A 24445-nucleotide genomic window follows, 5' to 3' on the forward strand; every position below is an offset into this window, starting at 1 on the left:
GGTATAGCGTGGCATCATTCAACACTAGAAATATCATTTCTCCCTTTTGCAATAATGCATTTGCAATGTCCTCAATCGCTTCAAAACGTTGGCAGTCAACACATCTGTGTTCTCTCGGCGTCCGAGTCAGGCGTTATCCTCGCTAACATCTGTTCCAAAGCACGCGATCTTGTTTTCATGCGGTTCTCTAGCGTCGAAAAGAGCCGGAGACCCCGAGGCGGATGAACGTGTTCTAGGCGGCTATCTAACTTAGAGGCCGGGATCGGATACGCGGAAAATGACTCGATGATTGATTCGAAGGTGGAGAGCAGAGTCATGGGTTCAATAACCACGCATCCTCGGCCTGCGAACCATTTTCCTTTACGGGCGAAAGCATAGAGAGAGAAAGGAGATGAGTCCGCGGATTGGAGAAAAAAAGGGAGAGAAAAGACGTTGATTTGGTATCATTTGCATGAAAAAGAAAAAGAAGCCATCCACAAAGAATCCAAAATGCCAAAAGCAGCAAAAGAGAACAATTAGGCCTATATCGCTGCCTCGGAGGAAACCTGTATCTCTACATCTTTGCGGATGATCGGTTCCTGACTATCGTTACTCCCACTACTCTTTGTTCTCCTCGGCATATTCGCATCCGAAACCTCACTGCCCAGTGCTCCTTGTCCTCCACCATAGATGCTAGCTTTGTAGCCTTGGCGATCCGGACGCAGGGGTTGCGTGTCGTTCGTTTCCATTCTGTGCAAGCCGATAACCTGGCCTCCTCCTCCTTCCTCTTCATGTCGCGATTTGTTCATCGTGCTCATTGCGTAGGTGCCAGTGGTGCGAGAAGCGGTGTTGCGGATGTAGTAGCTGCTTTCCCAACCCATTGCTTTTTCGTATCCTCTGACAAAGGATCGTAATGTTGGTATTGTGGCGGCCATGAGTGCGTATCCCAATTCTACTTGTTGCCAGAGTAATGAGTAGACTGCTGCGATGCTAGGGTCGGAGGAAGTGCTCCATTGAGCGATGTAGTAGACGTGTATGATGGCGAATACGGCGACGATGAGGCGGAAGCAGAATGCGAAGATTACGGAAATCTTAATCTCGGAGGTCATTTGCAAGGGAACGACGAGGATGATTGAGAGGAGGAAAATGGCGATTTCGAAGAGCGAGTCAAAGGTTGCGACGACGCTCCATCGCGCGATCTTTGAGGTGGGTTAGTTGCATGTCCATCTTTTTGAGTAAGAGCAAGAATAGAGAGGGAACTAACCTGTCCATCGCATCGATGTTGGGCGAGTTTGGTGGCTGGGCCGCAGGTGATGCTGAGGCCTAGTATAGAGGCTACTACCCACACGGCGACCAGAGCTAGTAAGCTGTTACAGAGGGTTCGTGCGGTCCTGTTGTCGGTGGAGAAGAGGCGCTTCATGAAGAAGATGACTGAACATTTTGAGAGAGCGTTTGCGATGAGGAAAAGGCAATTGCTTGCAATAGCGGACTAATCGCACAGCAAAGGTCAGTAAACGGAACGCGACGATGTTTGTAGTTGGGGAATACATACCCTCGCTGCATTGAGTTGATCACTCTTGGACATGAGATGGACAGCCCTGCCCAAAGCATAGTTGTCCAGCCCTACGAATATAGCTGCATATTGACCTAATGCAACAATCTACCGCAGATGCCGATCAGTACATTTGAACGCGCTTATGCAGACGCAAATCCAGCAAACATACCGTCGCAGCGAAAATGAACCAGAAATCGAGTCCAAAGGTCCTTCGTTGGATGTGGTATCGCACGATGAGGGTGAGCACGGAGAAGATCAAACTCAGGATTGTCGCAACATATAGTATACCAGCACGGTCGTCTGCTGATACCGGAGAAAAGACGTAGAAGCCATTAACGTAATGTCCCATGTTCGCAAGTTTGGTTGTCAGGCAGCCCTTGCAAGGGCCCAAAGCTGTGGATGGAGCGACACGACTCGCCGCCGAAGATGGATCGATGCTCAGACAAATGTGTATCTTGTTGTAGTCGCAAAACTCGCAAAGAGCAGCAGAGGAGGGGAGAATGGGTACCCAAGTATATTCATATCTAGCTGGGCTCTCTGTAAAAAGCCCACAAGTTGATGGTTTGCAGATCCGCCGCGCGCGCGCGCCCCCCTCCATCCTCCAAAGTTTCGCTAGAAGGAACCGTTTGAATATTTCAGCCTCCGTTCCTCGTCAACGAGCATCCGTATTGCTTACACGTCTGCCCCGACGCCGGCAAGGATGCTGTGTACCAGGTTGATCGAACCTAAACCCGGTTAAAGAGCCGTCGACCGTTTCAGATAACACTACCCAGGTGCTTGGACTCCCCGAGGTGATTGCAGAGGGCTACTGTTTTTCGGTTCCGAATCATGTACAAAAGAAAGGTGAACACCTTGACTCTAGGAACGAACGGGGAAGCCTCTTTTTCGTTGGTGCGCGAGAGAAAAGCCGGGTCGTGTCGTTGCGTTTGCGCCAAACCCTTTTTGCCCACTCGCTCAGCTGTCAAATCGCACTGTTTGTGTTGTTGAGCCTTGCCTCGCTAAACCAAAATTGTGAGAGTGCATGTTGAACCTTCCAGCACACCCAGTGATCTTCACTGCTTCAGAAACCAGTGGCTTGAATTGGCTTGCATATTCGTTAAATAGCCAGGGTACCCAACGGGCATGCTTCCCGGCTCCTTCGCTCGCCTGGCAGTTGTTGTCATGGGCGCACCCAAAACGGGAAACATGGCCTATTGCCATGCTTGCACTCCCCATAAGTCATGTCTCTGAATCATTGCATATATTCATACGCACGTAAATGAAGAGCACATGCAAAGAAATTTCGCGTCTGTTGCTGCCTTTGGAAATCTCGAAATTCTTTGGATCCTTCGCGCGTAAAAACAAGAGGACCTGGACAAGTCCAAGCGAGATTCAACAAGATCTTGGCTCCGCAATGCCTCGGCAGCACAAACCTGAAGCATCGAAAGACGAGCAAAAGACGCGATTCGCAGTCTTACAAGTCGTATCGCACTTTCAGCAGAGAAGCAAGACGACAGGGCTGAAGAAGAGTGGAAATTGTTGCGACATTTAGTCTGATGCGGTAAAATACGTTATTGGTTGGAAGTTGGGAAGTGAAGACAGGGTCTTGCTTCATCTACTTGAACCCTACGTTTCCGTGACATGACCCCTGGCTGGGCTGTGTATACGAGGGCCGTCTTATATGCAAGATTGTGGTATGTGGCTTGCAAGATCTGACGGAGGAAAATCGTATCTTGGGTTGTTTCAGACCGCCTGTGATGACGGGACGATTGCGTTGGACTGCTTACACGTATGTCTTCTGGAAGCGATAGCGAAAGACGGCTGATTGTTCAGCCAGACCATGTGATTGGCATGCGATGAAACTTCATCCTTCTTATACAATCACTTCATGACTTATCTTGCATCTGCATAACTTAGTTGTAGGCTTCTTTACTAAACGCTCAGGCCAAACAAGAACAGGTAGTACTACAACATCTGTGATTGACACTCACATGATCTTCCTCCACAACCTACCAGTTCGAGATCGTTTGTACACATAAGGAAAAGAGGCTTTTGCAATGGGAGTGTTTGATCACCGTCTAATTCGAGGGATTCATTTTTGTCTTTTGATATGAACAAGTCGGGCTCTTGGGTGAGTACCAGCCTCCATGTAGGCGTCGTGTATGAGCGTTCGAAAGTAGGTTTGAAATTGTGGTATCGTACAGGTGTGAAAGTGGTCTAGGTCAGAGTCTTGTGGTGAGCGTATGTCTGTCTCTTGCGCTCGTGGACAGGAAGCTCGTTTGCCGGGGTTCCTGGGATGGTCTTGTCCAGCTTCTATACAACGGTTGTGGTTAGAGATACGAACCCAAAGGTTTGGAGATTCAATGCAACGCACCAGGTTGTCAAAGACACACTTGTTCAGAGGTCTCTCATATCTTCTGCACTGCCAAAGCTGTTGGTTGTTGTTGTCCAGGCATGACCAGTGTTTTCTGAACTCCTCGAGGCAGTGCTTGTCAATGTCGCTCAGGCTATCGTAGGTCAGAAGATGTGTAGTTGTAAAGGGCAAACGACATACACGCTGGCAGCGCATCTGGTGACCTTGCGGCCCTCCTTCAAGCAGTCGAGCTCTCCCTTGCCGTTGGCCTCGGCCTTGCACATCATGTAGTCGTCATTGTAGGTTTTGCATCTTGCGCCAATGAAAAACGAGGCCGAGAGCAGAGGAGCGGAACTGGCACCAACTTCTTGGACCTTGGGGATGTCGTCGGGTAGAGGTGTGGTGTCGATCAGCGTGTGCTGGTTGAATCTGCGCGCGTGTCAGGGTGGAATCTGGAGCGAAAAACAGTATGCGGACCTTGGTTGACGGGCGGACATGGTGAATGTTGTGCAATTGACGTGAGGCTGGCTCTGGTTGCTGTATAGGCGTGAAGCTGGAAGTCGACCGTCAGCGCGCTCGGGAGCAGCCGATTGGTCCAGATGCTTCAGCAACCCGCGACGCCGACGCTGCTCTAGCAAACAGAAAGCGCGTCGTTCTTTGCTGTAGAGCTCCAAGCTCCTTCCTCCCTTGCATTCGCGGCGTGCCTTCCCGAAACAACCAACCATGTCATTATTCGGCAATTTGGGCAACAATGCCCAGCAGTCCTCTGGGACTTCACTCTTCGGCAATGCCAACAATAACAACAACACTCAATCCTCACAACCCGCTCAGTCAACCTCTCTATTCGGCCAGGCTCAGCCCGCGCAATCCAACACAACTCCTTCGCTTTTCGGCGGCGCAACACAGCAGAACCAGCAGAACCAGCAACAGGCGTCGACTCCATCCCTCTTTGGCGGTGCTGCTCCACAGCAGACTTCTACCCCTTCTCTGTTCGGCGCATCCGCTCAGCAACCTCAACAACAGCCGCAACAACAACAACAGCAGCAGCAGCAACAGCAATCTGGCGGCATGTTCGGCTCTACTAACAACAACAGCGCTCAAACACAGCAAAATGCGAGTCTTTTCGGACAACCTGCTCAGCAGTCGGGCAGCCTCTTCGCTCAGCCAACCAATGAACCTCAGCAACAACAGCCCGGCATGTTTGGAACCAACAATGCAAACTCTCTAGGTGCTTCTCTGCTCAGTGCCTCCATGTCCGCCTTGCCCTCGGCCCTCGTGAACAAATCTTCAACCATCGGATTCAACCAACAGTCCATGGCTCCTCCACGCGACAAGACCATTCCCCAGCAAATCGAGTCTATCTCTCAGAAATGGAACCCCGAAACTGCCGAATGCATGATGCAACACTACTTTTACGTCCAAGTACCTGAAGAACAGACTCCTTTCATCAGCATGCCACCGAATGCCGATGAACGCGAGTGGGAGAAGGCTCTGCGCAACAAGCCCACGCCAGGATCCGTACCCGTAATCGCAAAAGGATTTGAAGCATTGGGCACGCGTTTGAAGACACAGGTGGAAGCGGTCAAGCAACTGCAGATGCGCCTACATGAGATGAACAACAGTCTGGGAGCCATGATGCAAAAGCACGAGTTGGTGCTGAGTGTCAGAGCGGCAGAAGCCAAGAGAAAGCACATTGGTCTGAGTCAAAGATGTCTTGCGTTGGCGGTTCGCGCTCAAGTACTCGCAAACAGAGGATTCGTGCTGGACGGCGCTGAGGAAGAGCTCAAGAAGAAGTTGGCGACTCTGGAGAAGGCAGTGTTTGATCCAGCATTCTCGGGCAGAGAGGAAGAGATCTGGGCACGCATGGTGGCCATACGGGAAAGAACGAGATGGCTCCAGGAAGAGAGTGAGAAGCTCGGCCGCCAGATTACCGGAGAGAATGGTGGACTCGACGAGCAGGTGATTGAAAAGGCAAAGAAGGTGAGATGCTGAAAAATGTGTAATACCCATGACGGCGCATGCTAACATTGCGAACAGATTCTTCAAGACTACGACACACAGATCCAGCACTTGCGCAAAGAGATGGACCAAATCAAGAAGGAGTATGAGGAATGGGAAGCTGCTAGCAAGCCCAGCAAATAAGGCGCAAGAGAAAGTTGACGAATATGATACCACATGTCGATATACATTCTAGTCTCTTGTCGTCTATCATGCTTCAAGACCGGGTGGACCGCAGCTACAGGATAACACGCTGTAGGTGAAGTATAGAAGGCTACCTAGGTAGAGCGTTTGGCGAGCGCCGTCTATGACGAATATACGGACGGTTCAGATCATAACATTTTGTACAGTATGTTGTTACAAGTGTATCGTGACTAGTAGGAGAGCGAAGTAGCGACTCTAAACGAGCTTCTGGATGTATTCGAGGGCGAAAGGCGCTGGGAGGGTGTTAGACTGTGCTGGCTGACAAGGAGAGTCGGGAAATCGTACAGAGGTAGAGAAGGACGCAAGTGGCAAAGGCTTGCTTGACAGTGACAGATGCGGACTGCTCCTGAGCCTAGCGATTAGATGTCAGTATGCGCCTGGATGTAGAATGCGCGCCGTCATAATCAAAGTACCTCGATCTCGGCCTTGCTCTGCTGTTGGGGTGCTATGATGCAGTCAGTATGGTGCGCAGAAGATGACAGCGACTCTACCACTCACCGAACATTGTGTATATGTGAAGTGACTTGATGTGCTCGTTGTGCTTAACGTCGCTGGTTACCTCAAACTTGTGATGGAGGAGAGTCTGCGGTAAAATCCGGAGGCACGACGTCAACCTGAACACGCTGGAGGAAGGCGCGACCGACCAGCTCAGAAAACAAAGCAACAACCACAATCTCGATCTAATTTCTATCTCTCACTCGCCCATCCGCATCAACCAACTTTACGAACCCTTCGCGACTGAACTACACAACCTCTTACACACACACCGCCGACATGGAAGATCTTCCAGGCGCCGACTCACCTCCCGTCAACGACGTCGGCCACGAACCAGCTGGCAACGACGACCCCCAAGATCCTCTCCGCCCCGAGATCGAAGAAGAAGACTCTGCTCGCACTCCTCCTATCGCTGACCCCCACCTCGACACCGAGCTCGCCGAAGACGACCAAAACCCAGAACTGTCCATGCCCGGCGCCGCCGACAACGACGACAATGACGCAGACTCTGACGCTCTGAGTGATGTCGACGAGGCCCAGTTCCAAGACTTCGATCCTAATGCCATTGCTATCGAGGAGAGACCCAGAGTTGTTGATGCCAGTGGTGTTGCGCTGCTGGGAAAGCACAAGCGCAAGCGCGATGATGCTGATGGTGAGGGCAAGAAGAAGCGCAGAGAGGGTCGTCGTGAGAAGCCTAAGCGCAGTAAGCGTGCAGACGGGGATGGTGGAGACTTTGATGGCGAAGGAGAGGATGAAGGACGTAGGAGAAAGACAAAGGCTCCTGGCGAGAAGCGCAAGAAGAGGACACCTAGCCCCGAGGACGACTCGAACCTGACGCCAGAAGAGAGTGAGTTGTTGCTGCAAGTCGAGGATACCATACCGTACTAACACATCACAGGACGCAGAAAAGCATTCTCTCGCAAGCTGGATGAGGCCCTCAAGAAACCCAAGACAAACAACAGGCGCAAGGCCGGCATCGACCTCGAGCAAATGGCCGATACGGAACTCGAAGAAATGCGCCGTCGCATGGCCGAAGCCGCCCAAGCAGACACACAAGCCCGCGACGAAGGAAAGCCTGCTATGCACAAGCTTAAGCTCCTCCCAGAGGTTGTCGCCCTGCTGAACCGCAACACCCTCCAAAACGCCCTCGTCGACCCAGACATCAACCTCCTCGAGTCCGTGCGCTTCTTCCTCGAGCCTCTCAACGATGGCTCTCTGCCTGCCTACAACATTCAACGCGAACTTTTTGCTTGCCTGGCCAAACTGCCCATCTCAAAGGACGCACTGGTGGCCTCAGGCATCGGCAAGGTGACCCACTTCTACACCCGCAGCACAAAAGCCGAACCGGGCATTCGTCGCCAAGCCGAAAAACTCGTTGGCGAATGGACACGACCAATCCTCAAACGCACCGATGACTTCCGCAAGCGCGAGTTCGTCGAGGCCACCTACGATCCCAGCCAGCAACCCATGCGCAGCACACAAACTGTCGACAAAGCTGCTCGTGCCGCAGCGGCCAGAAAAGCTGCCTTGGCTTATCCTACGGTCACCAATCGTGCTCGTGTGGATGGTGGACTCGGAACCTACACTATTGTGCCTAAGAGCGATCTCACCAGGGCTCAGCCTGGTGTTCGTCGTTTGGGCGCTGCGGGAGATGAGTTGGCTCGTAAGTTGCAGGCTCGCTCCAAGAACCAGAGGAGATAGAGAGGGAGAAGAGAGAGGAGAGATATTGCTCGACGAGGAACAACACATTGGGCAGGCATAAAAGTAGTCAGGGGGGAAACATTAACGACATCAGTATTTTTGGGAATACGGCGTTTTTCTTCTCTTTTTTTTTGCTCTCTCTTTCCTGTGGCATACAAGAGGGAAATTTATGTCCTCCATAACCCCCATCAACGCGACTCAATCCTTCCACAGTGGAAACCTCTAATCGGCTCCCTTTCGTGGCATCCCGTGCGCACCTCTTTCCTTTATAGATGCATGAAAGCTTTTCTAAAACCGGAGTAATGACCACAGAGAGAGAGAATGACAGCTGGTCAATTGAAGGTAGTATTTGTGTTTGCTTCTCTTCTACAATGCAAAAAAAAAAAAAAAAAAAAAAACCCACACCTCTCACAAAAACGCCTCAAGAAATACGAATGCTAGAAACCCCACCAATGACGAAATGCAAGAAAACAAGAAACGCTTAGGTATTGATGCGATGGAAGGAAAGAACAGAAAAAACGACAAAGATTACAATAGGTTGGTTTGCTTGCTGTATGCAAGAACGAGAATCCAACAGAGACACCTTTACTCAGACCAACCCCCAAAACTCATCAAACCTCTATTGCTCAAGACAACCTCGGGCTCCCAATCGGCGTGCTGATATCTCTCTTCTCTGCAGTGTTCGTAGGCGACGGCGGACTAACAATAGTGATAGGTGGAGACGTCAACGCAGGACTAGCCAACGGCGTCATGAGTTGCACATCAATCTTCAATCCGTCCCCAACATCTCCATTGCCTGCTTCTGACCTGGAATCTCCAATCTCAGATCTGGTGTCATCGTCATGATGATCGGCGCTGGCCTCGCTGATGCCGGTTTGGGGTCGTCCGTCGGTGGAGGCGGTGCTGGTGCCTGGTGCACGTCTTCGGCGGCGGCGCTCGCGCTCACCTTCTGCGTGATCGCGACGGCGGCGGACGCGCAGATTTTCGCCGTCGCGGGGGAGAGGCGGTTCGTCGTTGTCGCCTGTGCTGCCGCGGAGGCCAAGCAGAAGGCTGGCGGCTCGATCTGCGACGTCTTCTCCTTCGCTGATGGCACCCTTGTCGTTTTCTTCGACATGAGGAGCAAGTGTTGTGCTGTCAGATGTTGATGGACGATCTGGTGCGACATCCGAAGTTGGTGAGAGGAAATCGCCATCGTCTGTGGGTGATGTTACGCCGGCGATCTCAGGCATTTGTTGACCAGAAGCTACACGGCGTTGATGGCGTTCGTTGAGGCGGGCTCGTCGTCGGCGATCTCTTGTATCTCTAGTAGCAGGAGCGGCGGCGCGAAGCTTCTCTAACAACGTATCCATGGCACCTTGCGAAGCTGGTGAAGGAGGGCCGGCAGGATCTGAAGTGGCCTTCTCGAGAGCAGATTGACTAGCTTGGGCCTTGCGACGCATTGAAACTTCATTGCGCCGTTGTGTTTCCTCTTGAGCGGTATTCTTCTCGTGCGATTTCTGAGATGGACGTTAGTAAAAGGTTCAGTAGTCATATCAAATTCATTCGATCTCACCTTATACTCATTGACGAAATTAGCCAGCTTGGAGAAGAACTCTCTCCTCGCCGATTCGTCTTGGTTGTCATCGCCAAAGAAGGTCATGATGTCGTTGTAGGTTCTCTTCATCTCTTCGAGGTACAACTCCATTTGTTCTGCCTTTCTTCTTGCCTCCTTCATTGATCGCTGAACCACTTGACTGACTCTGTCCTCGGGATGGAATTTGCGTGGGTCACTGAGGTTACCAGCATCCAAGGACATTTGCACATTCTTGATGTTGTCAATGTACTTCTTAGCATCAACCATCAGCTGGTCGACGTTCAACTTGGCAGCTCCCACGACGGCGCCAATGTCTTCCGTAAAGCCTTCCCATTGAGGATACTGTCTGCGCACAACACGCTCGACATAGTCCATCAGGGTGGATTCGTTCTTATCGTCCTTGACCATACCAAGACGAGCGAGCGAACTAAGCTTGAAACCAATGGCTTGTTTGTTGGAGTCGTTCATGTAGTTTCCGATATCTAGAATGAGACCAAAGACAGGCATCAAACGAACAGAGTCACGGAGGGATTCTGATACGTTGCAGACCGTCTTCAGCTTGTCAGAGACCTCGTCGTATTCTTGCTCGAAGCTCTTGGTCAATGCCAATGCTCTCATCCTGGCCTTCCAGTAGTGGTGCAATTCAAAGGCTGTGTAGAGGTAGATCTGATCTTCGCGCGTCAGTTCCGAAGGATCCTGTTCTCTCGCTGATTTCAGTGCATCTGGTCCAGTCCAGTCTCTGCTGTAAGGTGCCATGAGCTTGGATGTGTTGTCAGGAATTGTGCACATGTCTTCTCTCTGTAAGAAATCCATGACGACAGGACTGTCCAACACTTCCTTATCGCAGTGAATGATCATGCGGACAACATCTTCCAACGGCCGTTGCGAGAAGACTGCCAGTGAGATCTGGAATGTCTGCATAAGGTTGCTGGGCATGATCTGTTTCTTGTCGCTCTTCTTCTCCTTCTTGCCAATCGCCTTGATCTCCTTGGCCATGAACAGGCGCTCAATCTCGTCAAGAATACCCTTCTTGCTAAGTTCGGCATACTTCTCTTCCTTCGCCTCATGTGTAGGTGCATGCGAAGCCCACATGGTGAACTCGGAAGAATCGACCTTCTCCCAATGCAAAGCCTTGAGCTTCTTCTTAGGTCTTGCAACTCCCATACCGATGCTTGAGGTAGCTGCATATTGAGCTTGAGGCAAGAATCCGCCGCGTCTGGCTCCAGGCATAGGAGGTGCTCCTGGAGGAGGCGGCGGCGGGGGTGGTCCACCAGCCATCATGCCCGGCATGCCTGGAGGAGGGGGAGGTGGTGGTCCGCCAAATCCAGGCGGGGGCGGGGGCGGAGGAGGACCGCCGGTAGAGAAGCCGGGCATTCCTGGTGGAGGCGGGGGAGGCGGGCCTGAGAAACCAGGCATTGGAGGCGGTGGTGGGCCGCCAGAAGAAAATCCAGCCATACCAGGCGGTGGGGGTGGCGGAGGAGGAGCAGAGCCATTGAAGCCTGGCATCATAGGCGGTGGAGGAGGTGCAGCTCCGTTGAAGCCTGGCATCATCGGGGCTGGGGGAGGAGCAACGCCATTGAAACCAGGCATAGGTGGTGGAGGCGGAGCAGAAGCTCCATTAAAGCCAGGCATTGGTGGAGGAGGTGGAGGCACTGCGCCATCGAATTTGATCTCGCCGTCTGCCTTGAGCTGAGCAGAAGGGATTCTGACATGCTGAGCGGATGTATTCCTGACGTGCTGAGCAGATCCATTTCTTGAGTGGGAGGAGACATGTCTGGACTGCGACGACACATGTCTGGATTGGGTGGAAACGTTCCTGGAGTGTGAAGGGCCAGTGACCGTACTGTCTTCTTCATCGTCGCTGGCATCGATGCGGCGTACTTTGTTAACAATGTCGTTGAGATAACCAGCCTGAGCATGAGCCGAGCTGATCTTCGGGCGCTTCATCTCAACAATACGAGGCTTCTCATACACAGTGGCATCCTCGTCATCCTCATCCAGCGATACATCGCCGTCTGTTTGAGATTGACTAGGAAGCGGCTTACGAGTGATGCCGCCTCTTGCTGTTCTGGAAACACTTCCGATGTAACCATCAGGCAAGCTCTCGGGAAGTGCTCCGGTGGGTCCACCAGGGCCATCCATCTTCTCACGCAGTTCACGGAGCTTATCCGAGGGGTCAACCTGTTGCCAGACTTTGCCTTCGAGTTTTGCCTGTGTCTTTGCTCTTTCAAGCTGCATCTCCAGACGGTCCATGAGCTTTTCACGATCCAGGATACCTTGCATCTGGGTTGCATCAGCTGCAACCCCATTTTTGTTGCCGTTCTTCGCTGATGAAGCTGCGATATCTTGAGCGTCACGCAGCATAAGATATAGCTCTCTGGTCTCGAGCTCGTTTCGTTGCAATTCTAGAGCTCTCACGCGCTGTACTTCTGCAAGCTCCGCTTTCAGGCCTTCGATTTGGCGTTGTTGGATCTGGACAACTGAATCACGTTCCTCGAGCTGGCGTGTGAGCTTCTTGACCAAGCCATCTGCACCGAGCTCAAGTTGGGCTCTCAGCTCGTCACGCTCTGCCAATGCTGATTCGGCAATCTGGCGAGCTTCTAAGGCTTCGTCTCTTGCTTGTCGAGCTTCAGAATCCGTGTACAGTTTGTCCATCAAGCTTTGGACAGTAAAGTTGAGACTCTGCTTGAGATCCATATCAGGCAATCGCCTGTCCATAGCCACATAACTCAACATAGCATCCACAAGTTGGAACATACGAAGTCTATCCTCGGCCTCGTTGTCTCTCATGAGCAAGAAGTGCTGCAGAGACGACACAAAGTAATCCGCCGAATGACTGCCGCTCACCTTGGACATGATCGCTTGAACAATTTGTACAGGATCGCTAAGATCCTGGGGTTCTGGCTCTTGACCATCGACCTGGTTCTCCTTCTCGAGCAAATCTTCGTAGTCGATGATTTCGTTCGCCCGATATCTCTCAACCTGCTTGTCGATGATATCGTACTGGAACTGCTCCATCTTGTTGAGAATGCGCTTGATACCGCATGCTGTAAATTGAGCACGGATATGGCATCGCAAGTGCAAATCTCTCTCCGGTGCATCAACAATCATGTTGACGAGGAACAGGGAAGCCACAGCATATTCCATGAGCAGGTTCTCCATACCAATGCCACCGCTGCGGACTTCATCACTGGCCCCGACCAGACTGCCCATCTTGCCTCTGCCATCGATAGTGACTTCAACAATGCGCATCCAAGCATCGAAGCGACCATTTTCTCCTTGCGTAGATTTTAGCGAATCCAGAGCTTGGAGGACTTTTTGATGGCCTCTTCCTTCTGCCCAATGACACAGGAAGGTGAGCACTTCGCTGACAAGTTTCCTGGTATTGAGTCGAGGAGAAATAAGAGATGCGCCGAGAGCATTAACGATAGGGGCGTGTTCGAGAGCATCATCTGCACCATATTTGTTGTTCATCAAAGCCTTCAGACATTTGACAATGTCGTACTCGCGGTCCAAGTCTTTGTCGTTAACAGAAGCATTAGTCGGACCGGTGGTCTGCTTGCGATTATATTTGCCCAGCACATTTGCCAAAGCGACCTGACCTTGTGCCTCCACAAATGCCTTGACCCATCCGATTGGCTGGGTACGCAAACTGACGGCCAAACTTTGCAACTGCTTCGCGCTGATCGAGTTGTCGAGGACTTTGCGAACATACCATTCAGGACTTCCCTCCTCATCCGCGCGACCCAGTAAGCCCAAGCTCGAGTCCGGATTGATTGACGTCCTTGCGTGCGCACGTCTCTTTTGTTCGCCCTGCCATTCGGCCAGCCTGTCCTGATGTACCAACGTCCATTTCTTGTTTATAGGGTATGCTTCCATCTGTCTCCTCGCCTGTTCAGGCAAGCTCTTCCACCCACGCTTGTGCATGAGGTCCAAAAACTCTTTCTCGATTATGCGATCGTCGGTCGGTCGTTGGAGATTGAAACCGTCAGGGGTGAAGGATGCGGTAGAGCTGAAAGCTGAGGGCTGGTTGGCGCTGAGGAAGCCATTCTGCTGAGATCCACGGGTGGATGAAGGAGCTAATTGAGGAAGGAGGGTGGTCGAATCAAGCGACATATTGGGGAACGAAGATGGCGAATGTTGTGGGTGCATGGATATGGACGTGCGATGGCTGTGACTAGAGCGTACGCTGGCCCTGTCCGAGGCAGGATATTGGTCATACTGCGAATGTATTGAGTTCTCGTATGAGCTCGTCCGGCCAGTGCTGGCCAGCGAGTATTGTGATGCATGTTGCGGCGGCCGCGGTGGCGCAGGTAGCTGTGAAGGGTGCTCTGGTAAATAGTCGACTCGTACTGGCGACCGTGTATCTCGCGTCACACTGTCGTACGGGATGGCAGTCATGAGGCCGCCGCCATGGTCGATGGATTGGCGCGAAGAGTGCGAATGCGACGACGAGGGGGGCTGCTGGTGGTACTGGTGTTGTTGGTGCGGAGGGGGCACAGGTGGTAGGGGGTTCTGCGACCAGTTGGAAGACAGCGAGGGACTGTCGGGCACGTGTTCGTTGTGCTTGTCCTTGTGGTGACGGCGCGAGAAGAAGGACTTGCCGCCCGATGTCTGCCGTCCTTTGGCATCGCCCGAGCCCGAAGAAAACATGGCCGCTTTAGTGGGAGAGGTTCATGTCAGGTGCGCCGTGTCCGTGTTGGTTGTGGCTGTCCAAAAAGAGCTCCGTCCTCGACAAGCTTCTCCAACAAACAGATGCCGTAGCCAACAAGGGGTCCAGGTAGCCGACTCTTGCGCTATCAATAAGGGTTTGGGGTCTTTCCAGGAAGGAGCAAAAAAGATTGGCGGCGTCGTATGCCTTCTCAATCCAATCTCGGGTCGAAAGGGAAAGAAGCACAAAGCGGCTGACTGGCGACTGCCCTGATGATCACTCTCGAGAGAGGTATCCTCCTATTTCCTTGAATTCCCACGCTCTTGCCACGTCAAGTCGCTCGGTACATCCAGGTATTACTCGCTGTCTCTGCTGCTGTCACGAGCTCTCTCTCAGCACTCGGCTTACAAAGGTCGAGGGCGACATGCCGACATTCATCAAACTTGCCGTATCTCGCTCGCCCTCCCCACATTTTCGACTTCAGGGTTAGCCCGCAACCGTCTCAGGTCCGTGCGTCTTCCGCCTTTGTTTCAACGAACATCCTACTTCATCTGCCCGCCAGCTTTGTCTCAGACAGTCACATTCCTTGGAGATTGTTCAAAACCTTATACGCTCACTCTATGCTCCAACAGATAGCACCGACATAGCTACAAAACTGCCAGTGTATAACACAAAGAATCATGTGGCTTGACAAGAGCTCAAGATCTCCACATTTGGGCAATGCAACAAATAAACTCCGATGGACGAGGCTTCAGTGAGTCAGCATTCATACTACTTGAGGGCACAGATGCGAGGCAGTTGGACTAGGTGCTCTAGCCACTCAGAGTGCTGTATCGCGTACGTCATGGTTCGAGTCCTTCGTAGTCGTTGAACTCTATGCACTATGCAACCGGTATACTGGATGGGGGATCGAGGGAACAAGGGAAAAGGATATTCTGTTCGACTTGTAAAAGGAAAATTATACCAAGGAAAATGTTTCGTCTTGCCCATCTCGTAGCATACGACCCTGTGAACTCCACATTTTGCCTATGTCGAGACCGATATGTTTTCCGTACTCCTTTTTCTGTCCCCAAATGCAGTGACTGCTTTTTGAGTCACTCATGCCACATAAGCCTCCTCTAATCGGTCATGCGCCACGACTCGAGCCACTTCAGGTGGGTCCATTGGGTGTGGGTTCCCTCCATACCGAAGGTGATGGCTCTGAACATCCAGAACAGAGTAATGACAACAGTGTAAAGGGCAGCGTAGATGCCGTATTGCACAGCGCGAGGGAAGCGGCTTGTCACCCAGTCGGTGCAGAAAGCGAGACAGAGGATAGCAAAGTAAAGAGCAGGGTAGTAGTGGTGGACGTAGGTGACACGACCCATGGCCATGAAAGGTGCGTAATGCAGAACCCAACCGATGACGGGGTAGATACCGGCGTAGTGGATCTGATCAATGTCCTTTTGGGACAGCTCGTTGTAACCACGCTGCCAGCGAATCAGGTAGTAGGCGACCAGAAGACCGAAAGCGGGAATAGAAGCAGTACTGGCCCAGTAGACGAAGGGGTTGCCGAGGAGGAAGTACTTGACAATGTGGTCGTCCCAGCCGCACATGCGGAGACCAACATTGAGGAGAGGCCACTGCCAAGGAGCAGAGGCCAAGTCATCCTGCTTATCCGGGTCAGGGACAAGGGCATTGTTGGAAGTCATCATAGCGACATTCAGGTGGATAAAGTCACGAAGGAAAGGAGATTTGTAGGCACCGGTGTCGGCAGCAGGGAGCTTGTCGTTCCAGTGAGATTCGACGTTCCAGTGAGTGTAGACATCGCGAGGGTGGTTCTCCTTGACACAGGTGGTCTCAATCTGCTTGAAACCCCACTGAGGCAAGTTGACGTTACCAGCACGGAGGTAGCAGTTGAGATCAACGTGTCTGAGGCGGAAGGCGGTGGTGAGAGTGCGGAGCTTGGTGTAATCGCGCGAAGAAGCGTCGTTGACGACCTCAACAACCCAGTGGTCCTTGGTGTCTCCAACGGTAGTGTTGCCGTAGCACGAAACTTCGTAGTCTGCCTTGGTAACAGGAGCAGCAATCGAGTGAGAGTGCAGGTTGCGGCCAGTCTGAGCGTGGATCAAACGAATGGTATCGCCGTTGCCGACAAACTTGAGAGGAGCATCGGCATCGAACTCGGGCTCGTGGCGGTTGGGGTAGAAGAACCAGTCGTTGTTGGCGTCCTTGTGGTGGTAGCAAGTGATTTGCTGCTGCTGCGAGCCCTCGGGGAAGGTCTGAACGTGCGAGTGCAGAAGACCACCACCGTAGCCCATGTTCTTGAGAGTGGCACGAGAGCCAAGGGCGACTTCGAGCGGGCTGTCGACTCCGACTTCGGTACCCTTGAGGTTGGCCTGGAAGAGAGAGCTCATCTGAGCATCACCAGGACCGCTGTTCTCGAGGATCAAGAAGTGCATGTAGAACGAGAACATGTAAACGATCATGGGAATGACAATCAAACCGACGACGCGGAAACCGAGGTGAGCTGCGAGCTCAGTCTGGAAGATGTCATGTCAGCAAATTTGTATTCATCACCATATCGCCATTGTAGCATACCTTGGGCATCTTGAGGTCGCCAAACTTGTTCCACAGGTCCTCGATGGTGTACAGACCAACCAGAGCAGTTCCGAACATACCAACCCACTTGACACTGCAGACACAGCCGATTGAGAGGCCGCTCAGCAAAAGCCACAGCAGCCACTGGGCGGAGAAGGGCTGCTTCTGGAGTCTGTGGAAACGAGCCCAGCAGAGAACAGTGGTGAAAGTAAAGAAGAGAAGCATAGAGTCGAGCAGAATGAAGCGACTGATGGTGGCGTACGAGTTCTCGAACAGAACCATCAGGGTGACGAACCAGGTGGTGGTCTTGCGGAAGTTGAGCTCCTTTGCAGTGTAGTAGGCCAGGGGAATGCACAGAGCACCGAAAGCTGCGTTGAACTGGCGCATAAAGACGTAGTTGATCTCCTCGGGATAAGTCTCACCAGACTTGAACTCAAAGGTACCATTGTAACCGGCCAGATAACCCGAAAGGCCAACCAGCATCTTTCCCAGCGGAGGGTGAACGTCGAAGTAGAACTCGCGTTGGAGGTAGTGACTGCCAAATTTACCAAAATGCGCCTCGTCCCAGGTGACAATGGGCGAAAGACCGATCTTCCACAAACGGGTGAAGAAGGCGAGTGCGGTGAAGATGATGGGTGCGAAGACGGGCTCCCAGTCGTCGATGACATTTGCAATGCTCTTGACCTGATGACACGGGTCAGCTCGTGTGCGTATCAAGTCAGAGAGAGGTCTACTCACCTGCTGCTTCTTCTTGTCGTCGATGATGGGCTGCTGCTGCTGTTGAACAGCACCGTTCTGTGCCGGAGCCGCGGCTCTTCTCCTCAACTCAGCAGCATCGCGGTCTGCGCCGGTTGCGAATCCTTGGTTCGTCGCAGCCATGTTGGATGAAGTAACGTGGTCAGACTGTTGGGAGTGTGTGCTTGGCCCTGCTTTTTGGAAGCGCCTACTCAAGCTAGCTGAGCTCGAGCCGGCACAAGCAACGGAATCGAAGCAACAACAATTAAGAAAAGAGTCAAAGTCGTCGGACAGACGAAAAGAAAGAAGGGATTACAACAAGTGGGAGAAGAAAGAAGAGAAGGGGAGAAACGTCTCTGAAGGATGGGATAGTTGAACGAGAATGCACCCCTTTCAAGATGCCAGCGTGGAGCTGATGGAACGGCCACTACTACCACTTTCGCTCCTTGCCCTCCAGAGAAAGCTCTCGCGTCCCCGAAGTACGCGGTCCCGCTGCCAAGCCAAGGGGTTTCCGCGTTTGCAACTTCAAGGCCAAGTGGCAGCTATTTTTATCCAAGCTTCCTCTCCATCAGATCACCTTGGATCTATACGACCTACAATTATCACTGCAGGTCTTCGGCTTCCCTTCTCGCAGTGCATATCACATGCATTCTATTCCACCAACATCTAATGATTGGGGAGTTTGTCTCAATCACAACAGATTTCGGCGGTTGTGATTGCGTCCGTGCTTGAGAACAGGGTCATCCATCATACAATACTTGTAAGAGTCAATAAGGGCATAACTCTGTAACAACTTGATACTTTTCCAATGTCATGCTCGAGACATGTTACTACGGTATGCGTTTGGTACTTATGTGACTCTCAGGACAGGAAAGGGTGCTGTTGCCGTGTTATCTTGACAATATGCTTTTCGTGATTGCTCGCCCAAAAGCTCACCTCTAATTATTCATTTAGGGACTTATACACACATTTGAAAAACAGTTTCTGGTCTATACTGGGAAATTGAGACAAAGTAGAGCACCACGGTCAATCGGACCGATTCCAAGCTGTATATGACACCTCCAGTGCCCTTGCAAAGCACAAATGATGCGTGGTTGAACAGATATACCGGCGATGACCTCAAAAGGCATTGTCGTGCATACGACCCTGTTATACCTCGAGGTTCTATCTGCACCCTTGCTCGCTATGAACATGAAGATCACAAAGAGTATGTGAAAGTGCAAGAAAAGTTGAAGCAAAAATGTCGATTTATTTCATGTCATCAGTTACTACTAGAATCGGTTCGAAACTCTCCACCTCTCGAAACGCCTAGCCGTATGCTTGACACATAGTCTACTTGCATTCGTTCGACGACTCAGAATCTCTAGCGTCCACTGATCTGATCTCATCATCCTGACACGTGAGACGAAGCAGAGAGTCAGTACCACAAAGGCTCACGGCCTCGGTCGTGATATCAACTTCCATCTGCTTGTGGATGCCGGCTGCTGCGGCCTGTCCGTCGCCTTGGCCAATGACAGTCTCGATGCCGACCCACGAACGAGGCCGCATTCTCCCAGGAACGTGGCTGCTGCGGGGCTTGCCGCTAGGAGAGTCTTCGGTGGTCGTAGGCTGGGCCATAGGATAGCTGTTGCCGCTACGCAAGCCAGAGCCACCGCAGAAGCCGGGTATCATACGAGCGATGAATGGGCGTAGCAATGGCAGACACGCGCAGATGATGGCGACGTTGGTTTCGACTATGGTCCAGCAGAGCGTGACAGCACCGTCATCTGTTGGAAATTAGCCTCGGTCTCGAACAGTGCAAGGTACATGTCTTGTCCCCCGTGGATGTACAAAGACTTACAAGTGATATCGTCACCAAGACCTCCAGTTTTGAAAGTCGAAATACGCATGATAGTCACGATGACCACACTTGAGAAGCATGTCAGCAGAGCCAGATATGGTCGATTCGGTAGTTTCTTACAAGCCGCCAAGCGAAAAGACCAAGCAAAGGCCAAGTTTCTGGCGAGCAGGAATCTGTAGCAAGTTCTTGACCAACGGCATAGGCAAGACCAGAATGATGATGTCGGAGATGGTGTTGAGAAGAGATTGTGACAACCACCAGCTGAAAGGGTCCACGTTACAGTGACCAGGAGAGTTTTTATCCCAGTAGTGATGAACAGGAATGCAAGAGAGGACGTTAACGACGAGTGTGACGATACAGAAGACAGCCGAGAAGAGCATCAATGCGTACACACTCTTACGGAAGTTGACCCCAAAGGAAGTGACGTTGGGTGTGTCGCCAAAAACGCGAAGGTAGAGAAACAGGATAGACAATTTGGTAGGCCAGATGGTGAGTTTGTACATGACTTGGGCCCACCAGAACCACTGGCCATGTTAGCGATGCGATTGAAAGTGTTTGACGCCGAGAGATCATACCATAAGAGCTCTTGACAACTGTTGATCAGTGAGAGTCGACACAAGCGCTCCATAACCATTGGCAGCCGCTAGGAAGAAGTCAGAGAGGTCGTCTATGAGATCGCAATGATTGTCAATATACCCAAAAAGGCGACTGTGCTTTCCAGGATCGAGAACAACTTCGAGGATGAGCGTTAGTGGAAGACTCGAAACCAAGCGTGCATAGACATACCATGGCAACTGCGATGAAACCATCTTCATAGCTTGTGGTACGTCGCTTCAAGCGAATGATAAGGCGAAGTGTACAGATGATGAATGCAAGTGTAACAAGACCACTGGCAACACCTTGGATGAGAGGAACTCTGGTATGGTGCTCCTTCGCAGTGCGGATGGCAAGATTCAGCCAGAGAGCTGGGTGTTGAGTTGGAGCCATTGCGAAAGATGCGAACCAGTTACTGCGAAGTGGTGAAGGGTAAAAGTGCAAATGAGAAAGAGTCGAGTTATCTGATGAATTTCAGAGGAAGAAGGTGCTCATGTCGAACCGAGAAGGCACTGCGAACGACAATACGTTTCAGCGATTAACATGATAGTCCTTCACAAACGACAATAATGATCTCGAACTGAAGTGAGGCCTCGACGCGAGCAAGCACTCAAAACTCTCAGAAGGTTCACTTTCGCAAACGCCTGTCCCGTCAGAACCAACGAGTGAGTGTTACAGATTTGATGGCACTCGGGAAGCTGCATCTTGACGGCAACCAGGATGAGGGACATGAGCTTCCGAGGCAGGCAGGAGCAATGGACTCGCAGCCACCTACCTCGAGAACTCACACGCATCCCTGGCTCTCGGTTTGGAGCCGTCATTCATGGCCGGACAGATTGTTAATAGCAGCTGTAGCGACAAGTGATGCTGCCATCATCTCTTGAGCTCGTCCAACACTATTTTGAATATACCGCCATCTGACAGCTCTCTTGCGACCAGTGAGAACATAGTCCAGCTTCCGTCACACCTGAACACGGGTGATTGCAGAATGAGAGTGAAGAAAGGGAAGCGCGTAAGACGCGAACCATGATGCACTGCACAGACCTCCGCTTTGTCAATCATCTCCCAACCTCTTCCAATAATTCTTCTGATTTTTCCGGGTGTGCACATCGTCATTGAAAAAAGCACGCGACAATTTGACATTGAAACACTTATCTATACCCTATTGCGCCGAGAAGAAGAATCCCATCCAAAAACTAACGCCGGTCGTGTCTCGTGATTCACGCCTTGCGGACTGCGGTTTCCTCTAGAAGAAGCACAGAGCTCATGTTTCCTAGCACCGGCTCATCCATCATGCTCAGAAGCTAAAGTGGAAAGAGGGATGGTCGTCTCCAAGGTTGTCAGCATCTGGCAGCCGAAGCCGATCGTCACGCTTGCCAGCGTCTCTTTTGGCGTTCTCGCTCTTGAGCCCGAAGTAGAACACTACTGCTGCCACGCTTGTCAAGATCAACAACGCCAATGATGTCCCGTATCCGGTTGGATAGTATGGTGCCTCTTCCTGGAAAAAGACGTTGCTAGATACCAGCCCACCGGCATTCCCTAAGCCGATCATGGTACCTGAGGTGAACGCTCTCTTGTAATGTCCGGAGGCATTATTCATGACCCATGACACGACCATAGGCTGAACAATATACCCGGCACTGGTGATGAAGAAAAGCGCCATGTATGTGACACCAGGTCCAATCGCAGGTGATCTCTGAGCGAGAAGCACAATGAAACCCACGCTGCCCAGGAGCACTCCGAACTGCAATGGCCAGAAACGGTTGTTGACATATGCCGAGAGGTAGCACGATCCAAGACAGAAGGCACTGGCGACAACATACAAAGGTATCGAGTGGATCTGGTCGTGTCAGCTCTGCATCTGTCACCATCTATGATAACCCACCTGAGCCGCTGCAGAAGTGTAGCCAAGCTCCTTCAGAAGCGTGGGGTTGAAGTTGTTGGTTGAGTAGTTGAGAGCCACAATGCCAAAGTACATTGCGGTCCTGTGGGTGGCCGTCAGCCACGGCAGACTAAGAATGAAAGGAAAGACTCACGCAACCCAGACCTTCCAGTCTCTCGCACATCTGGACCAGTTCACACGGTCCATCTTGGCTTCGCCTTCGTTGTCATCCATCAAACGCCACATAAGAACCTTGTGCTCATCTGGAGTCAAGAATCGACAGTCTGCTGGCCAGTCTGCGAGCCACCAATACATGATGATACTCATACCGACAGTGACACATCCCTCGATGATGAATATCCTTCGAAAGATGTAAGCTCTTTTGCAGACAAGCCAAGGATGAACCGACTTACCATCTCCATCCACCGTATCCTCTGACGCCACTCCTGACGGGCATTAGCGTACACACACAGCATGCTTGATGACACTCACATGTTTGCCAAAGCATATGCAAGCAAACCACCAAAAGCGCCTGCTATGGTTCCAGACATATACCACCAGCAGATTCTGCGAGGTAGCTCTTCGCGACGGTAGTACATCGTGATGAGGAGGATGCTTCCAGGAGAGATACCAGCTTCAAAGATCCCAAGGATGAACCGGCAGACAACTAAGCCGCTGAAAGACTTGGTTACACCTTGGCATATAGCCATAAGCCCGCAGCCGAATAGCAAGAAACTCAACCAGACGCGAGGAGTGATGCGCTTCAAAACCATATTGCTTGGAGTCTCACAAAGCATGAACGGGATGAAGACGATGAAGAGAGCGATGTTGTAGTCGTGTTTGACCATGTGGAGGTCCGTCAGCATACCTTCGATCCTGGCATTCGCGATGTTGACGCTGGCGTCGTTGTCAGGTTTGCATCTCCTATCGATATGATTGAGCTTACCGATCAATGAAAGAAAGCATGAACATGACTGTCGGGGCAGGTACAACCCACCAGTCACACTTGCGTACAACTCTTTTCTCAATGTCCGGATCGACCTCTCTGATCCGTTCTATCGACTCCAGTGAATCATTTTGGGAATTCTCCAGGGAAGATTTGCAAGCCTTCTCGTCACCCTTCTCATCGCCACTGGATAGAGGTGGTGTCAGAACCTCTGCCATGGCGTATCGGGGTATCAGTACAAAAGTGTAGCGAAAAGAAGAAGAGATGTTGGAAATCCTTGAAAAACGGCAAATAACAGAGAGCCGACGAGTGGTGACACCGGAAGAGTGGTAACGGGGCTATGAGGTCTTTGGGTGATATATATGACCGACACCTCACCTTCCCGCTCCTGCCCTCTCTCTTAAGCGCGCACACACCATGCCAGGCAAGAACGCCATCGTTTCGCCAGCCCCTCGAGCTTTCGGTCGCTTGAAGGTAATCTCTTGCTTCGCGCAAGCCGCTGTATCCGCGTACCGAGTGGGTGATAGTCTCGAGGACATTTCCAAGTGCCAAGCAGGACGAGATGCAGCGTTCCTGCGCAGGAAACCTCAACAAGGACGATATTACGGGTTCCCGCAGTCGATTCATCATTGGTGGTGCAGGAAAGCCAATGTTGAACCCATGGCGTGCAGTTCGTGCGACACTCATGGTCTCATGTCTGCCGTAGTTAGTTGCCGTTGCGAGTTGTTTGGGTATCTGTATAAGGTACCTGCTTACAGAGTAGGTAACTGCATGTCTTGTCAAAGGCATGGTCCCGTGAAGGTGGTCGGATTTTCAGCCTCGGCTTCGAAATGCAACCTCGTTCACCAGGATATTCACCGCTTCATCCAACAGCGTCCAAAGCCGTCGTTTACTACCAGCAAAAGCTCTTTCAGGTTACAGAAGCACAACTCAAGATATCCGGGGGACCTCGCAAACAAAACTCAACCCACCAAGCGCTCAAAACCAGCGGCCCGAACACCGAGTACGATTCACATCCAACCACCTGGTCCAGTATCTTCGTATCAACACGACTCATCGCATCGTTCTGTTACATGTGGGAACGGCAGTCTACAGACCCTCCCGCAGAACACCAGCTTCCCTCATAACCAGGTAAAGCTCTGGAGATCTGGTATCACGTTTCGGGAGCCTGCATTTCATTGTGCGACTTTCGATTGCGCGATTATGTACTGTCCTCTTCGTTGCGCGAACACCCATCGTACGGAGACTGGACGTTTACAGTGACTGATTACTTTCCGCAATGGCGCTTCCTTGCAATGCCCTCGCAGAGTAAAAAAACTGCAAAAGATGGCTGCTCGTCGTGCTGCACTGGCTTCAGCATTAGCGCAGGCAAACTCGTGA

General features: G+C 51.7%; 9 protein-coding genes across 9 annotated transcripts; 3 read left to right on the top strand and 6 right to left on the bottom strand.

Annotated features, from left to right (window-relative positions):
* Nucleotides 1-521: 521 nt before the first annotated feature.
* On the bottom strand, nucleotides 522-1883 carry M436DRAFT_37919 (uncharacterized protein; the record flags this gene model as incomplete). The annotated part of the gene is made up of 4 exons (XM_013575266.1): nucleotides 522-1178; nucleotides 1244-1468; nucleotides 1532-1639; nucleotides 1704-1883. 4 exons carry the CDS (start codon nucleotides 1881-1883, stop codon nucleotides 522-524), a joined length of 1170 nt encoding a protein of 389 aa, XP_013430720.1.
* Nucleotides 1884-3730: 1847 nt separating this feature from the next.
* M436DRAFT_70146 (NADH dehydrogenase, alpha subcomplex, subunit 8) lies at nucleotides 3731-4363 on the bottom strand (the record flags this gene model as incomplete). The annotated part of the gene is made up of 4 exons (XM_013575812.1): nucleotides 3731-3826; nucleotides 3888-4020; nucleotides 4068-4295; nucleotides 4344-4363. The coding sequence occupies 4 exons, from the start codon at nucleotides 4361-4363 to the stop codon at nucleotides 3731-3733; spliced, it is 477 nt and encodes a 158-aa protein (XP_013431266.1).
* A 226-nt stretch (nucleotides 4364-4589) lies between these two features.
* Nucleotides 4590-6008, top strand: M436DRAFT_37851 (uncharacterized protein; the record flags this gene model as incomplete). Its single annotated transcript, XM_013575257.1, has 2 exons — nucleotides 4590-5846; nucleotides 5904-6008. 2 exons carry the CDS (start codon nucleotides 4590-4592, stop codon nucleotides 6006-6008), a joined length of 1362 nt encoding a protein of 453 aa, XP_013430711.1.
* Nucleotides 6009-6842: 834 nt separating this feature from the next.
* Nucleotides 6843-8264, top strand: M436DRAFT_78992 (uncharacterized protein; the record flags this gene model as incomplete). The annotated part of the gene is made up of 2 exons (XM_013576016.1): nucleotides 6843-7410; nucleotides 7462-8264. 2 exons carry the CDS (start codon nucleotides 6843-6845, stop codon nucleotides 8262-8264), a joined length of 1371 nt encoding a protein of 456 aa, XP_013431470.1.
* Nucleotides 8265-8890: 626 nt separating this feature from the next.
* On the bottom strand, nucleotides 8891-14490 carry M436DRAFT_39029 (FH2-domain-containing protein; the record flags this gene model as incomplete). Its single annotated transcript, XM_013575466.1, has 3 exons — nucleotides 8891-9760; nucleotides 9817-11508; nucleotides 11650-14490. The coding sequence occupies 3 exons, from the start codon at nucleotides 14488-14490 to the stop codon at nucleotides 8891-8893; spliced, it is 5403 nt and encodes a 1800-aa protein (XP_013430920.1).
* Nucleotides 14491-15606: 1116 nt separating this feature from the next.
* M436DRAFT_37469 (dolichyl phosphate-D-mannose:protein O-D-mannosyltransferase-like protein) lies at nucleotides 15607-17947 on the bottom strand (the record flags this gene model as incomplete). Its single annotated transcript, XM_013575188.1, has 3 exons — nucleotides 15607-17010; nucleotides 17069-17752; nucleotides 17807-17947. 3 exons carry the CDS (start codon nucleotides 17945-17947, stop codon nucleotides 15607-15609), a joined length of 2229 nt encoding a protein of 742 aa, XP_013430642.1.
* Nucleotides 17948-19135: 1188 nt separating this feature from the next.
* M436DRAFT_38811 (uncharacterized protein) lies at nucleotides 19136-20630 on the bottom strand (the record flags this gene model as incomplete). The annotated part of the gene is made up of 6 exons (XM_013575424.1): nucleotides 19136-19569; nucleotides 19644-19711; nucleotides 19764-20167; nucleotides 20219-20286; nucleotides 20340-20376; nucleotides 20430-20630. 6 exons carry the CDS (start codon nucleotides 20628-20630, stop codon nucleotides 19136-19138), a joined length of 1212 nt encoding a protein of 403 aa, XP_013430878.1.
* A 904-nt stretch (nucleotides 20631-21534) lies between these two features.
* On the bottom strand, nucleotides 21535-23283 carry M436DRAFT_37823 (MFS general substrate transporter; the record flags this gene model as incomplete). Its single annotated transcript, XM_013575250.1, has 6 exons — nucleotides 21535-22077; nucleotides 22123-22222; nucleotides 22274-22480; nucleotides 22533-22565; nucleotides 22612-23016; nucleotides 23066-23283. The coding sequence occupies 6 exons, from the start codon at nucleotides 23281-23283 to the stop codon at nucleotides 21535-21537; spliced, it is 1506 nt and encodes a 501-aa protein (XP_013430704.1).
* Nucleotides 23284-23482: 199 nt separating this feature from the next.
* Nucleotides 23483-24192, top strand: M436DRAFT_61032 (uncharacterized protein; the record flags this gene model as incomplete). Its single annotated transcript, XM_013575664.1, has 2 exons — nucleotides 23483-23770; nucleotides 23851-24192. 2 exons carry the CDS (start codon nucleotides 23483-23485, stop codon nucleotides 24190-24192), a joined length of 630 nt encoding a protein of 209 aa, XP_013431118.1.
* Nucleotides 24193-24445: the final 253 nt, after the last annotated feature.

The sequence above is a fragment of the Aureobasidium namibiae genome (assembly GCF_000721765.1).
Source record: "Aureobasidium namibiae CBS 147.97 unplaced genomic scaffold scaffold_2, whole genome shotgun sequence".
NCBI classification, from domain to species: Eukaryota; Fungi; Ascomycota; class Dothideomycetes; order Dothideales; family Saccotheciaceae; genus Aureobasidium; species Aureobasidium namibiae.